Source organism: Dendrobates tinctorius, unplaced genomic scaffold (genome assembly GCF_039654945.1).
Source record: "Dendrobates tinctorius isolate UK_male_01 unplaced genomic scaffold, ASM3965494v1 ptg000120l, whole genome shotgun sequence".
NCBI classification, from domain to species: Eukaryota; Metazoa; Chordata; class Amphibia; order Anura; family Dendrobatidae; genus Dendrobates; species Dendrobates tinctorius.
The window spans coordinates 16,326,602-16,339,792 of record NW_027361788.1 but is presented as its reverse complement, the minus strand read 5'-3'; the positions used below and the strand labels follow the sequence as shown (position 1 = coordinate 16,339,792).

The 13,191-nt window shown below is 43.9% G+C and overlaps 1 protein-coding gene across 4 annotated transcripts in view; it reads left to right on the top strand.

Moving 5' to 3' along the window:
* Window positions 1–13,191, top strand: part of ARHGAP4 (Rho GTPase activating protein 4) — a 144,166-nt gene that overhangs the window by 123,775 nt on the left and 7,200 nt on the right. For 3 of the 4 annotated variants that reach the window (XR_012235005.1, XM_073590779.1, XM_073590780.1), the window contains exons 16-21: window positions 8,198–8,300; window positions 8,732–8,965; window positions 10,932–11,390; window positions 11,671–11,760; window positions 12,246–12,392; window positions 12,694–12,793. Coding sequence is in view for 3 of the 4 variants with exons in the window: in XM_073590779.1 (XP_073446880.1) it covers window positions 8,198–8,300; window positions 8,732–8,965; window positions 10,932–11,390; window positions 11,671–11,760; window positions 12,246–12,392; window positions 12,694–12,793 (1,133 nt within the window). In the remaining variant the exon portion in view is untranslated. The remainder of the gene's footprint in view (window positions 1–8,197; window positions 8,301–8,731; window positions 8,966–10,931; window positions 11,391–11,670; window positions 11,761–12,245; window positions 12,393–12,693; window positions 12,794–13,191) is intronic. The other variant, XM_073590781.1, reaches the window with a different exon arrangement.

Sequence of the window (13,191 nt, the reverse complement as noted above, 5' to 3'; positions counted from 1 at the left end):
GGTTGCTGGTACTGGGGAGGTTGCTGGTACTGGGGAGGTTGCTGGTGCTGGGGAGGTTGCTGGTACTGGGGAGGTTGCTGGTGCTGGGGAGGTTGCTGGTGCTGGGGAGGTTGCTGGTGCTGGGGAGGTGGATGGTATGTAATAGGAGGGGGAGGATGGAAAGTGGCTGGAGGGGGTGTAGATGTAATAGGAGGGGGAGGATGGAAAGTGGCTGGAGGGGGTGTAGATGTAATAGGAGGGGGAGGATGGAAAGTGGCTGGAGGGGGTGCAGGTGGAGGAACTACTGTGGTGGGAGGAGGAGGTTGGGAGGTAACTTGCTGGAAGAGTCTTGAGGAGAAGAGTCTTGAGGAGATCATTTGCATATTCCCAGTGCCTTCTGGGATAAGTGAAGAGTCTCCGCGAGCTCAACGATCACTGGGTTTTGGCCGTTGCAGCTGAAAAAAGAAAATCGGAAAACCAGGGGAAGAGTCTTGAGGAGATCATTTGCATATTCCCAGTGCCTTCTGGGATAAGTGAAGAGTCTCCGCGAGCTCAACGATCACTGGGTTTTGGCCGTTGCAGCTGAAAAGAGGAAATCGGAAAATTTTGGCTCATCTTTCATCGTTTTTAAGAAATCTCAAGATGGAAGAGGCCAGGAGCCATTTGGTGAGCTGCATTTCTTGCTACATGTTCACAGATTTACCAGTGGAAAAGCCAAACTTCACATGCCACAAATGCAAGCTTGTGACCCTGTTGGAGGAAATGTTGCAAAATCTCGAAGAGAGGTTAGCTACATTGAAGATCATTAAGGAAGGTGAAGAGTTCTTGGACAGAGCAGAATTATCTCTTCATGTTACAGAAAGAGAAGAAGTTCGAAGTGCACCTGAAGAAACAGAGGAATGGAGACATGTGACCCAGAGAAGCAGGAGGATCAGGAGGCAGTCAGCACCCATACTGCTCAGAAACCAGTACCAGGCTCTCACGCAGGAAAACGATGAAGAAATACATCAGGATAAGACTTTGCCAACAAACAGCAACCTTGTACGCCTTCAGAGTCCTCCTGGATGGAGAAAGAAAAATGTTGTGAAGAAGAAACGGAGAGTGGTGGTCATGGGGGATTCCCTGTTGAGAGGAACAGAGGCCGCTATCTGCAGACCGGATATAACTTCAAGAGAAATGTGCTGTCTTCCAGGTGCAAAAATTAAAGATGTGTCTGACAGGATATCAGGACTCTTCAGACCTACAGATGACTACCCATTCCTGCTACTACATGTGGGGACAAATGACACCGTAAGAAACGACCTGGAAACCATCTGCAGAGACTTTGAAGACATAGGCAAGAAAGTGAAAGAACTGGGAGCGCAGGTGGTCTTCTCTTCCATCCTCCCAGTGGATGGCCATGGAACAAGGAGGTGGAATAAGATTCTGCAGGTGAACAACTGGCTACGTCGATGGTGCCGTCAGCAACGATTTGGATTTCTGGATCACGGAGTGAACTACTTATACGATGGACTACTTGCTAGAGATGGGGTGCACCTTACGAAGACTGGAAAGCAGGTATTTGGAAGTCGCCTTGCTACACTTGTAAGGAGAGCTTTAAACTAGAACAACATGGGAAGGGAAGCAAAAGACCAGAAAAAGCCATACACCTGACAAATGCTATTGAGAACTCTGCTATTAGAAGTGGAAAGGAAGAACAAAGACGAAAGAATCTAATTAATAAAAATATTGGAGAAAGAGAAACCAATCACAAACTAAAATGTTTCTATACTAATGCACAAAGCATGGGCAACAAACAAGGAGAATTGGAACTACTAACACAGGAAAAGAAATATGATGTCATTGGAATCACTGAAACTTGGTGGGACAATACACATGATTGGAATACAAGACTAGAAGGATACAACTTATTTGCAAGAAACAGACTTGATAAACGAGGAGGGGGTGTCGCATTGTATGTTAGAAATGCGTATATCTGCACAGAGATTGAAGCTTCAGAGACTGGGAGTTCTGTGGAAACTGTTTGGGTAAGAATACAAGGACAGAACAATGGAAAGGACACCATTGTAGGCATTTACTACAGGCCGCCTGTGCAAGCTGAAGATATGGATGAACTCTTTATGCATCAAATGGCCAAGTTCTCCAAAAAATATAACATAGTTGTCATGGGAGATTTCAACTATCCAGACATTTGTTGGGAATCTCTCTCAGGCAAAACTAACAGGTCAAGGAAATTCTTATCCTCTCTTGCTGACAACTTTATCTTCCAAAAGGTAAAGGAGAAAACAAGGGGAACTGCTACCTTGGATCTAATCCTTATAAACAGGGAGGAAATGGTTGAGGAGGTAAAAGTGGCTGGGACCCTAGGAGGTAGCGACCATGCTATTTTAGAATTTTGGATAACTAGAGGCTGAAGACCTGTGAAGACTCAGACGTCAAGGTTAGATTTCAGAAAGGCAGATTTTAAGGGATTCAGAAAGAGAATTGGAGGGATCCAATGGCTGGATATCCTTAAAGACAAAAATGTCCAGGAAGGATGGGAAATCTTGAAAAATGAAATTCTCAAAGCACAGTTGTTAACAATTCCGAAAAGAGGGAAGAATAGGAAGCATTTAAGGAAACCAGGATGGATGAACACAGAACTTAAGCACATGCTAAAAAGGAAGAAAAAAATGTTTATAAAATGGAAAGAGGGAGGCATATCTAAAGAAGAATATAATGCTGTCTGCAGAACCTGCAGGGCACAAATCAGATTATCTAAAGCTGAAAATGAATTGAGGCTTGCAAGAGATGTCAAAAGCAATAATAAAGGATTTTGGGGATATGTCAAAAGTAAAAGAAAAGTCAAAGATGCTATAGGATTTTTACAGGATGAAAATGATGAAATGGTAAGACAGGATGTTGAGAAGGCTGAACTTTTAAATTCCTATTTTGCATCTGTTTTCTCTCAGAAAGGAAATGTAACATCAACTGTTATTCACTGTCCTATTAAGGGAATAGAAGAATCCAGGATATCTATAAACAGAAAGATAGTGAGGAAACACTTAGCTAACCTAAATGAATTCAAGTCTCCAGGTCCAGATGAATTACACCCCAGAGTACTGAAGGAGATAGCAGAAGAAATTTTTGAACCCCTCTCCATAATCTTTGAAAATTCTTGGAGAACAGGAGATGTGCCAGAAGACTGGAGAAGAGCAAATGTTGTTCCTATCTTCAAAAAGGGGAAGAAGGTGGACCCAGGCAACTATAGGCCGGTGAGTCTGACTTCTATACCAGGAAAGATCTTTGAACAAATTATTAAACAACATGTATGTCAATACCTGGATAAGAATGAAGTGATTAAACAGAGTCAGCATGGGTTTGTAACTAATAAGTCATGTCAGACTAATTTAATTTCCTTCTATGACGGTATTACTGATTGGGTGGATCAAGGAAATGCTGTAGATATAGTATATCTTGACTTCAGCAAAGCATTTGACAAAGTCTCTCATACAATCCTTATTGAAAAAATGACTAAGTATGGAATGGACAAGGCAACTGTTAGGTGGATTCATAACTGGCTTAGTGATCGGACCCAAAGAGTGGTCGTAAATGGCTGCACATCCAGTTGGAAGAATGTCTCAAGTGGGGTACCACAGGGCTCTGTCCTGGGCCCTGTATTGTTCAACATCTTTATCAACGATTTAGATGAAGGAATTGAGGGTAAACTGATTAAATTTGCTGATGACACAAAGCTAGGAGGGATAGCTAATACTAGAGAAGAGAGAGAGAGGATTCAAAAAGATTTAAATAAACTGGAGAAGTGGGCAGCAACTAACAGAATGGTTTTTAACAGGGAGAAATGCAAAGTACTACATCTGGGCAATAAAAATGAAAAAAGCATATACAGAATGGGAGGAATAGGGCTAAGTGACAGCACATGTGAAAAAGACTTGGGTATACTAATAGATCACAGACTGAATATGAGTCAACAGTGTGATGCAGCAGCAAAAAAGGCAAATGCAATTCTAGGATGTATTAACAGAAGCATACAGTCTAGATCACGTGAAGTAATTATTTCCCTCTACTCCTCTTTGGTCAGACCTCATCTGGAATATTGTGTCCAATTTTGGGCACCACATTTTAAAAAAGACATCAACAAACTGGAGCAAGTTCAGAAAAGAGCGACCAGAATGGTGACCGGTCTGCAAACCCTGTCTTATGAGGAAAGGTTGCAGGATTTGGGAATGTTTAGTTTGCAAAAGAGAAGACTGAGAGGAGACTTAATAGCTGTCTACAAATATCTAAAGGGCTGTCACATTGTAGAAGGATCAACTTTATTCTCATTTGCACAAGGAAAGACTAGAAGCAATGGGATGAAGCTGAATGGGAGGAGACACAGATTAGATATTAGAAAAAACTTTTTGACAGTTAGAGTGATCAATGATTGGAACAGGCTGCCACGAGAAGTGGTGAGTTCTCCTTCAATGGAAGTCTTCAAACAGAGGCTGGACAGACATCTAACTGGGATGATTTAGCGAATCCTGCTTTGAGCAGGGGGTTGGACCAGATGGCCCAGGAGGTCCCTTCCAACTCTACGATTCTATGATTCTATGAGAGCAGCGTGGCATGAATGCATTACATGCATCTGCTGGGCAGGAGAGAGCGTTTCCATGCGCTCCACAACAGACCTGAAAAAGGTGTGGTTTGGCGAAGATCTTGCTTCTGAATGCATGGTTTGCAGAAGTGTCTTCACCTCCAGAATGCTGGAGTTGATCTGCTGATAGCCTGCGGAGATTTGCTCTGACAAGACTTTTAGACAGTTCTGGAAAGATGCATTCAGATGCAAGAACTCTGGCGCATAAGTCTTTTCCTGACCCCTCTGCCGCTGCCGCCCAGTACCCGCAGGTGTACTAGAGGTGGCAGGGGCAGAAGGGTGGGGTAAAGGGAAAGCGATCTCCTCACCAGCAGCTTCATGTAATGTAGGCGGCCACGATGCTCCTGTGCTGGTGGATGGGACAGATGGGTCGAATGTGTGGGAAGGCTGGGAAGGTGCAGATGTACCGGGGCGGTCGAAGTGTCCCTCGGTGCCGGTCTCCTCAGGGATCGCCTCAGAAGGGTCCAATCGTGCAGGCTCCCGAGTGCTGCTCACCGTGCTGTGGAATAAAGAGAAAAAAAAACAATTAAAATAGTGACATGGTATGGCCCTGGCTGAAAAAAAAAAGTTACATCTAAACATTTTTTTGTCACATGTGGTGTGTAATATTTACCTTCTGGTGAGCATTGTCTCCCGGAGGAACGACAGGGCTCGTGCGTACTTGTACTTGCTCCTGCGTCCTCCAGATCCACTCGGGGCCCACATCTCTTTATTGAACTCCTTCTTGAAACGATCCCTCACAGACCGCCACCGCTTCACAATTCTCTCCCCTGAAACGAGAAAGGACAAAGTGGTTAGTATACAACATCAGTGTTTCCCAAACTCCAGTCCTCATGGTCCCAGGGGTCATGTTTTCAGGATTTCCAAAGTAAATAGAAATCCTGAACACATGATCCGTGGGGACCACAAGGACTGGAGTTCGGGAAACACTGGTTTAAATCAAGCAACCGGTACTGTATATACTTACGCTCTTTAATCTGGGCCCGAGCTTCGAGGTCCTCCCAGCGGTCCACAAGGAGCGAACAGATTTCCTCCCAGAGTCGTCGGGTAACGATCAGGTCAGCGTGGCGGCGGTCAGCCATATTCTAGAGCGGCTCCCTTTCTCTGACGAGATCGATGAGGCGGTCCACATCAATCCCTCCATCCTCACCGTCAGAGTCGGGAGCACGCTGTGAAGGCTGTTAAAGAAAAAGACAAAAATAACATAATTAGCCTCCACAAAAGAAATGAAATAAAAAGTGCAAAAAAAACAAAGCAAAAATATTTATACTTACACACTGGTGACCGCCGCGTTGCTGTCGCCTACGACCCTGGGAGGCACTGCGAGGACCTCTTGGCCGAGCACCAGATTGGGAAGACTAGAGAAGAAAACAAAAATGTTATGTCTTTGGATGTAGGCATTTGTTTGCTGTGTGTGGTCTGCAGAACATTGTTTTCTATGTGTTGTGTGTAGTGTGATGTTGTGTTTCTGCGTTTGATGCAAAAAACTTACCAATTGTGAGCCCACTCCAAGTGTCTGTCCACCCCTTCCTTCTTCTTCTGGGAGCTCCTCTTCATCTTGTGATTCCTGTTTTGAAATAAAAGGCAATGAATACACATATATTACAGAGATGATGGATTTTGGAAATAAAAACTTACCATCAAACGCTGACGATGCGAGGGAGGGCTCCCAGAAGATGTGCTGTCTTCCTCATGGCCAGACTCCATGGCTGTGGGTGGTGTTTCTGCTGCTGCCATTGCTGCTGCTGCTGCTGCTGCATCTATTGGGCGGCTGTTGAATAAAGAGAAACAAAGGGCCAATGAATATCTTGATATTCCATAGCCCTAGTTTGGAGGAATGGGGGATTTGATAATTACCGTCTCTCATCTGCTGCTGGACTCCCCTCCCGTTGTTCAGCATGCTGCTCCATTTGGGGTGGTGCTGATGGTGCTGCTGCTGCAGATGTCTGCTGCCTTCTCCTGCTCCTGGTTCTTGGCTTGGGTGGCATGTTGGGTGTGGCTGAGGGTCCCATTGTCTTGCTTTTATATATGTCCTGTGGGCAGAGCTACTGAGCATGCTCAGACCAAAGAAACCGGATCCGGCCGCCGGATCCAGCTGTCGCCGGATCCGGCGCATTGCGGCGCTCATAGGCTTTCATTGTATGAAAAAGCCGGACACGCCGGATCCGGCGTGTCCGGCTTTTTCGCCGGAGACAAAAAACGTTACAGTAGCCGTTTTTTCCAGACGCCGGATCGCGTCACATTGCCGGATCCGGCGAAAATCGGATGAAACGCATGGCCATCCGGCTCGATCCGGCTCTAATGCAAGTCAATGGGGGGGAAACCGGATCCGGCATTGCATTTCGCCGGATCCGGTTTTAGTCAAAAGCGCCGGATCGCGCCTGACGCCGAAAACCTGATGTGTGAAAGAGGCCTTACCCTAGCCCTGATCTTAGCCCCCACACCAACCCTGACCCTAGCCCCAATACTAAAAATAATCCTAGCCCCCACTCTAGCCCTAACCCTAACCCCAGTCCTAGCCCTAACCATAGCCCCCACTCTAGCACTAACTCTAGCCCTCACCTATCTCCAATCCTAGCCCTTACCCTTGCCCCCACTCTAGCCCCAACACTAACTTTAACCTCATCCCCTCCTATCTTCCACCCTAGCCCTAATCCTAGCCACCAGCCAAACCATAGCCTCAATTCTAGCCATAACCGTAGCCTCAATCCTAGCCCTAACCCCAATCCTAGCCCTAATCATAGCCCGCACTCTAGCACTCACTCTAGTCACGATCCTAGCCCCAATCCTAGCTCTAACCATAGCCTCAATCCTAACCCTAACCCCAATCCTAGCCCTATTCATAGCCTGCACTCTAGCACTAACTCTAGCCCCGATCCTAGCCCCCACCTAGCCCTAATCCTAGCCCCCACCATAGCTCTAACCCTAACTCCCATCCTAGCCCTAACCCCAATTATAGCTCTACCCCTTGCTCCCACTCAAGCCCTAATCATAACCCCCACTCAAGCCCTAGCCCCAATACTAGCTCCCACCCTAGCCCCAATCCTAGCCCTAACCATACCCCTCACCCCAGCTCTAACCATAGCCCAAATCCTAGCTCCCACCCTAGCCTTAGCCACAATCTTAGCCACAATTCTATCCCTAAAGAAGGCATTTTACTCTCCCATAAAAATTTACCACCCAGGGCGATCGTCTCTGTGGTCCCTCTTGGCAGGCCACACCACTGCCACTGTCTCATAAGAGGCCTAGATGACAGCTCGGTTTATACCCCCCATATTTGACACTGCAGCTTGGCTTGTTTAGATGTACTTCTGTGTATTTCCACAAGTCGTTTCAAGATTTCCAACAAATTAGAACATTAACTGGACAAATTATTCTAGAACACAAACAGAGAAACAGTCACACACAGTGAGGCAAACCGGCCTCCAGAAGAAGGGATTGTAGGGATTCATATTCGTTAGTTACTCAGTATCGTGTTCTAAGTGGTCTCCAAAGTGTCTTTTGTATGTGTCATAACCTGTTGTAATTAGTTGTATTCCTGCATGTTTATTATAAAAAAGAAATCTATTTCTTACCCATCAGAACTGGAGATCCAGGAAAGAGTCGCACACTTGAAGAAGTTGGTGGCACAGCTCCCCCCAACCGTCACCCTTGTCCTAAGATACCTCTTTGCCTTCTTGAACCAGTACGTAATTTCAAGAACCCGTTCAGATAATACATAAAATTGGTGCCTACATTGCTGCCTTTGCTGCCTTTGCTGCTTAGAGGGGTTGTCTTTGTAGAAAACCCATTTCCATTGAGCCTATTAGGAAATTCTAAATCAATACAGGGGGTCCCCTGTTAAAACCTCATCTATTAACCATCAAAGAACGACTTTTGATTTGATCTCATTCTGTAGTGACTTTAGTGAGCATTGTGTAATACTCCATCCCACCTGCAGGGGCACTGCAGGGTAATTAAACACTTGCTGTTGGATTCTCATGTAGCTGATCACTGTGTTCCCTACCAGCAGGATATTTTGCAATCAGCTTATTAATCCTGTCAATTATGAGTAGTTGAAATCTTGATCAGGAAAATAAAACATTCTACACTTCTGTTTCTTCTTGTGTTTTTTAGTTTGTCTCAGTACAGTGATGAGAACATGATGGATCCATATAACTTAGCAGTCTGTTTTGGTCCAACATTGGTTTCCATCCCTGAAGGACAGGACCCGGTATCTGTCCAGGCTCATAGTAACGAGGTTGTGAAGACCATTATCATTTACCAAGAACGGATATTTCCGGGGCCAACAGAACTGGAGGGTCCCGTGTACGAGAAGTGCATGACGATGGAGGAGGATGAAGAATACTGGTGAGTGTGAACCTGAAGGCGAATGTTCAGAATGGATGGACCATCCGTCATCTCAGCCCACAACCATTAATGTTGGACAGACTGAGAACTTGAGTCACAGAATACTAATTGTAAATGGTCAGAATTTTCCTGGAATGTATATACAGTTGTGTGAAAAAGTGTTTTCCCCCTCCCTGATTTCCTATTCTTTTGCATGTTTGTCACACAGAAATGTTTCAGATCACCAAACAAATGTAAATATTAGACAAAGATATCATAAATAATCACAAGATGCAGTTTATAAATTAAGGTCTTTATTGTTAAGCGGAAAAGAAATCCAAACATACAGGACCCTGTGTGAAAAAGTGATTGCCCCCCCACCTTAAAACATAAAGTAACTTTGGTTTATCACATCTTTTCGAAGCTGATTTCACATTCCCTAGCCACACGCAGGCCTGATTATTGACACAGCAGCTCTCAAACGAGAAATCACTTAAATAGGACCTGCCTGACAAAGTGAAATAGACCAAAAGATATTCAAAAGCTAGCATCATGCTGCAATCCAAATAAATTCTTGAACAAATGAGAAACAAAGTAATTGAGATCTATTAGTCTGGAAAAGGCTAAAACCATTTCTAAAGCTTTGGGACTCCAAAAAACCACAAGGAGAGCCATTATTCACAAATGGCGAAAACATGGAACAGTGGTGAACCTTGCCAGGAATTGCAGGCCAACCAAAATTACCCTAAGTGCACAGTAACGACTCATCCAGGAGGTCACAAAAGACTCCACATCATCCAAAGAACTGCAGGCCTCATTTGCCTCAGCTAAGGTCACTGTTCATGACTTCACCATAAGAAAGACACTTGGAAAAATGGCCTGCAGGGCAGAGTTCCAAGACGAAAACCACTGCTGAGCAATAAGAACATAAAGGCTCTTCTCAGTTTTCCCAGAAAACATCTTGGTGATCCCCAAAACTTTTGGGAGAATACTCTGTGGACTGACAAGACAATAGTTGAACTTTTTGGAAGGTGTTTGTCCCATTACATCTGGCGTAGAAGTATTTCAGAAAAGGAACATCATACCAACAGTAAAATATGGTGGTGGTAGTGTCATGGTCTTTGGCTGCTTTGCTGTTTCAGGCCCTGGAAGACTTGCTGAGGTAAATGGAACCATGAATTCTACTGTCTACCAAAAATACTGAAGGAGAATGCCTTGCCATGTGTTCGTGACCTCAAGCTGAAGCGCACTTGGGTTATACAGTAGGTCAATGATCGAAAACGCACCTCTGAATGGCTTAAGAAATACAAAATGAAGACTTTGGAGTGGTCTAGTTAAAGTTCCGACCTTAATCCGATTGAGATGCTGTGGCATGGCCTTAAAAACGTGGTTCATGCTCCGAAACCCTTCAGTGTGGCTGACTTACAGCAATACTGCAAATATGAGTGGGCCAAAATTCCTCTCGATCGTTGTAAAAGACTCATTGCCAGTGGTTGCAAAATTTGATTGCAGTTGTTGCTGCTAAGGGTAGCCAACCAGTTATTAGGCTTAGGGGACAATCACTTTTTCACACAGGGCCCTGTAGGTTTGGATTTCTTTTTCCCTTAAAATTAAAAAGACCTTCAATTATAAACAGCATTTTGTGATTACTTGTGCTATCTTTGTGTATTATTTACATTTTTTTGGTGGTCGGAAACATTTAAGTGACAGTCATGCAAAAGAATAGGAAATCAGGAAGGGGGCAAACCGTTTTTCACACAGCTATTTTGTCTGGAACAATTAGAAGTAGATTGGACCTTTCATGGTTTTCCAGGCACTAGTGCATCTGTACCTGACTGTGTCAGGTGCTGTAGCTATGCCGCAACCTGGATGACCCAACCTGAGGATACCCCATTACTGTGCAGAACGTGACTATGATGTGGTGTCATTTTTATCTTATGAAAGTGTTTTTTTAATTACTAATTTTAATATCTATCATTTTATTTAGTGATACACTAGCCCTGGAGGCAACCATTGAAGAAAGTGATCAAGAGATGCAGCAGGAAATGGCTGTCAGCGAGGATGGCAAGAAAATGCTATCCTATCTATCTATCTATCTATCTATCTATCTATCTATCTATCTATCTATCTATCTATCTATCTATCTATCATGTATCATCTATCTATCTATCTATCTATCTATCTATCTATCTATCATGTATCATCTATCTATATATCTATATATCTATCTATTATCTGCCTATTATCTATCTATCTTTTTTTCAGAGCTGGAAACAGTGGAGGCTTTGGCAAAGTTTGACTACTTGGCTCGAACTCCTCAGGAACTTTCATTCAAAAAGGGTGATTTGATTGTCTTGCACAGCAAGGCATCTGGTGACTGGTGGAGAGGGGAGTCTGGAGGGCTGCGAGGCCTGGTCCCTCACAAGTATATCAATATTCCTGAGGGGTAAGAGATTCTCAGAAGAAATATGGAAACTCTACAGCACCAAAAGTCTGGGGTCTTATCTCCTGCCAACATTGTGCTTGTAATCTTGTGGAAACCTCACACTGGGCAGCTGGTGATCATTGGTTGTAGCTACTGTCTTCATAGAGGTGATGATCACCAGCTCTCCTACAAAACATCCCATATCCCACCATAACGGCCCTTGTGAGTGTGATATTAGAATGAAGAAGCAAGCTGTATTCTATATGTATATATAAAATATGGCCTGCTTACTATTTTGTAGATCAGAGAAGAAGCTGGAGCAACGAGCTCTCAGGAAGGAAGCGGAGTCCAGCACAGCCATCACACCCGATGATATTGTTGAACCTAGCAGGTAAGAGATCAGCTCGCTGGATGTTGGGCAGTTGCCTCCTAGAGTGCTATGGTGTCTCTCCTCACCTGATGTCAGATCTGGCAGGAGGGTATGCTCACACAACCCCTTCAGCAAACCGTTATATAATAAAAAAAATGGACTTGCAAGAAAAGAAGATCTTGAATATACAGGTTACCAGTAATCTGAGCAGCAGCACTCAATACCAAGCAGCAGCTGCAACAGACAGTACAATCTCAATTTCCTTAAAGTTACATATAAAACCTATGACTTGAATATCATTTTGCCCCTATATAAGGCTACAGTCTTAATCAAGAAGGCACTTCTGTAACAATTTTTTCAGGTGCTGGAGTGGAGACGCACTTGGGTGTGGAGTAAGGTAGTTGTATTGTTATATAGGAAAGGGTTCTTTACGGTACATGTAGCTAATCTATGAATGATCTAGTAGAGTTGGCACTCAAACCAGTGTTTTCTCATAATTCTCTTAGGTTACGAGTAAATTCTGATAGCGCGTGCTCCCCCAGAAAACGCAGTGAGGGAAGCCCAATCCGAAAAATCAGCCCATTCATGGACACATCCAGGATTCCTTTTCCTATGGCTCACCCTGGTCCAAGGCTGCTTAGTCACATTGACAGGTAAGATGGAAGACAGGAGTGAAAGACACATGAACATCTATCTATCTATCTATCTATCTATCTATCTATCTATCTATCTATCTATCTATCTATCTATCTATCCATCACGCATATATCTTCCATCCATTCATCTATCTCTCTCTAGCTTTCTATCTAGCCATCCATCCATCTTTCTATATCTTTCAATCCACCCATCTTTCTATCTATCTTGAGACGTTATATGTAAATTGATATCATTATATTATGATAATATTTTTTATTTGGTTACTTTTTTTACATTTGCTTTGTTCTATCATACCAGAACACCAGGGGAGAGGAGGAACCATATGGACGGTATGCCTAAGGGGACATTTGCAATGAAAACCTGGCAAAGTGATCGTCAAGGCATAGAAGTAGATAAGGTCATTTTCCATATTACTTTAATGTGGTTGTGAAAAAAGTGAAGATAGGCAAAGGGGAATCAAGAGGTCCTGTGTTCTGTCATACGGATTATGCCTTGATCCTAATCACAATCTTTGGCAATGTTCACACACCGCTGCGGAAACAGTGGTTGTTGAGTTTGTGTTCATATCCAGTTAAAATACTATAGGGTAGAAATAGAAGTGTTGTCATAGGGGAACGGACGTCTGCGGCTTTAGTCAGACCTATATTAGTAGTTTTTGTGATCTTCCACTATGTTGTAAGTTATCATATATACTGGGGTGTAGCCAGTGTCGGACTGGGGCACCAAGGACACTTCAGTAACCAACTCCAGGGCCCCACTTTTCAGTGACAGTTACAAATTTATATAACAGTGATC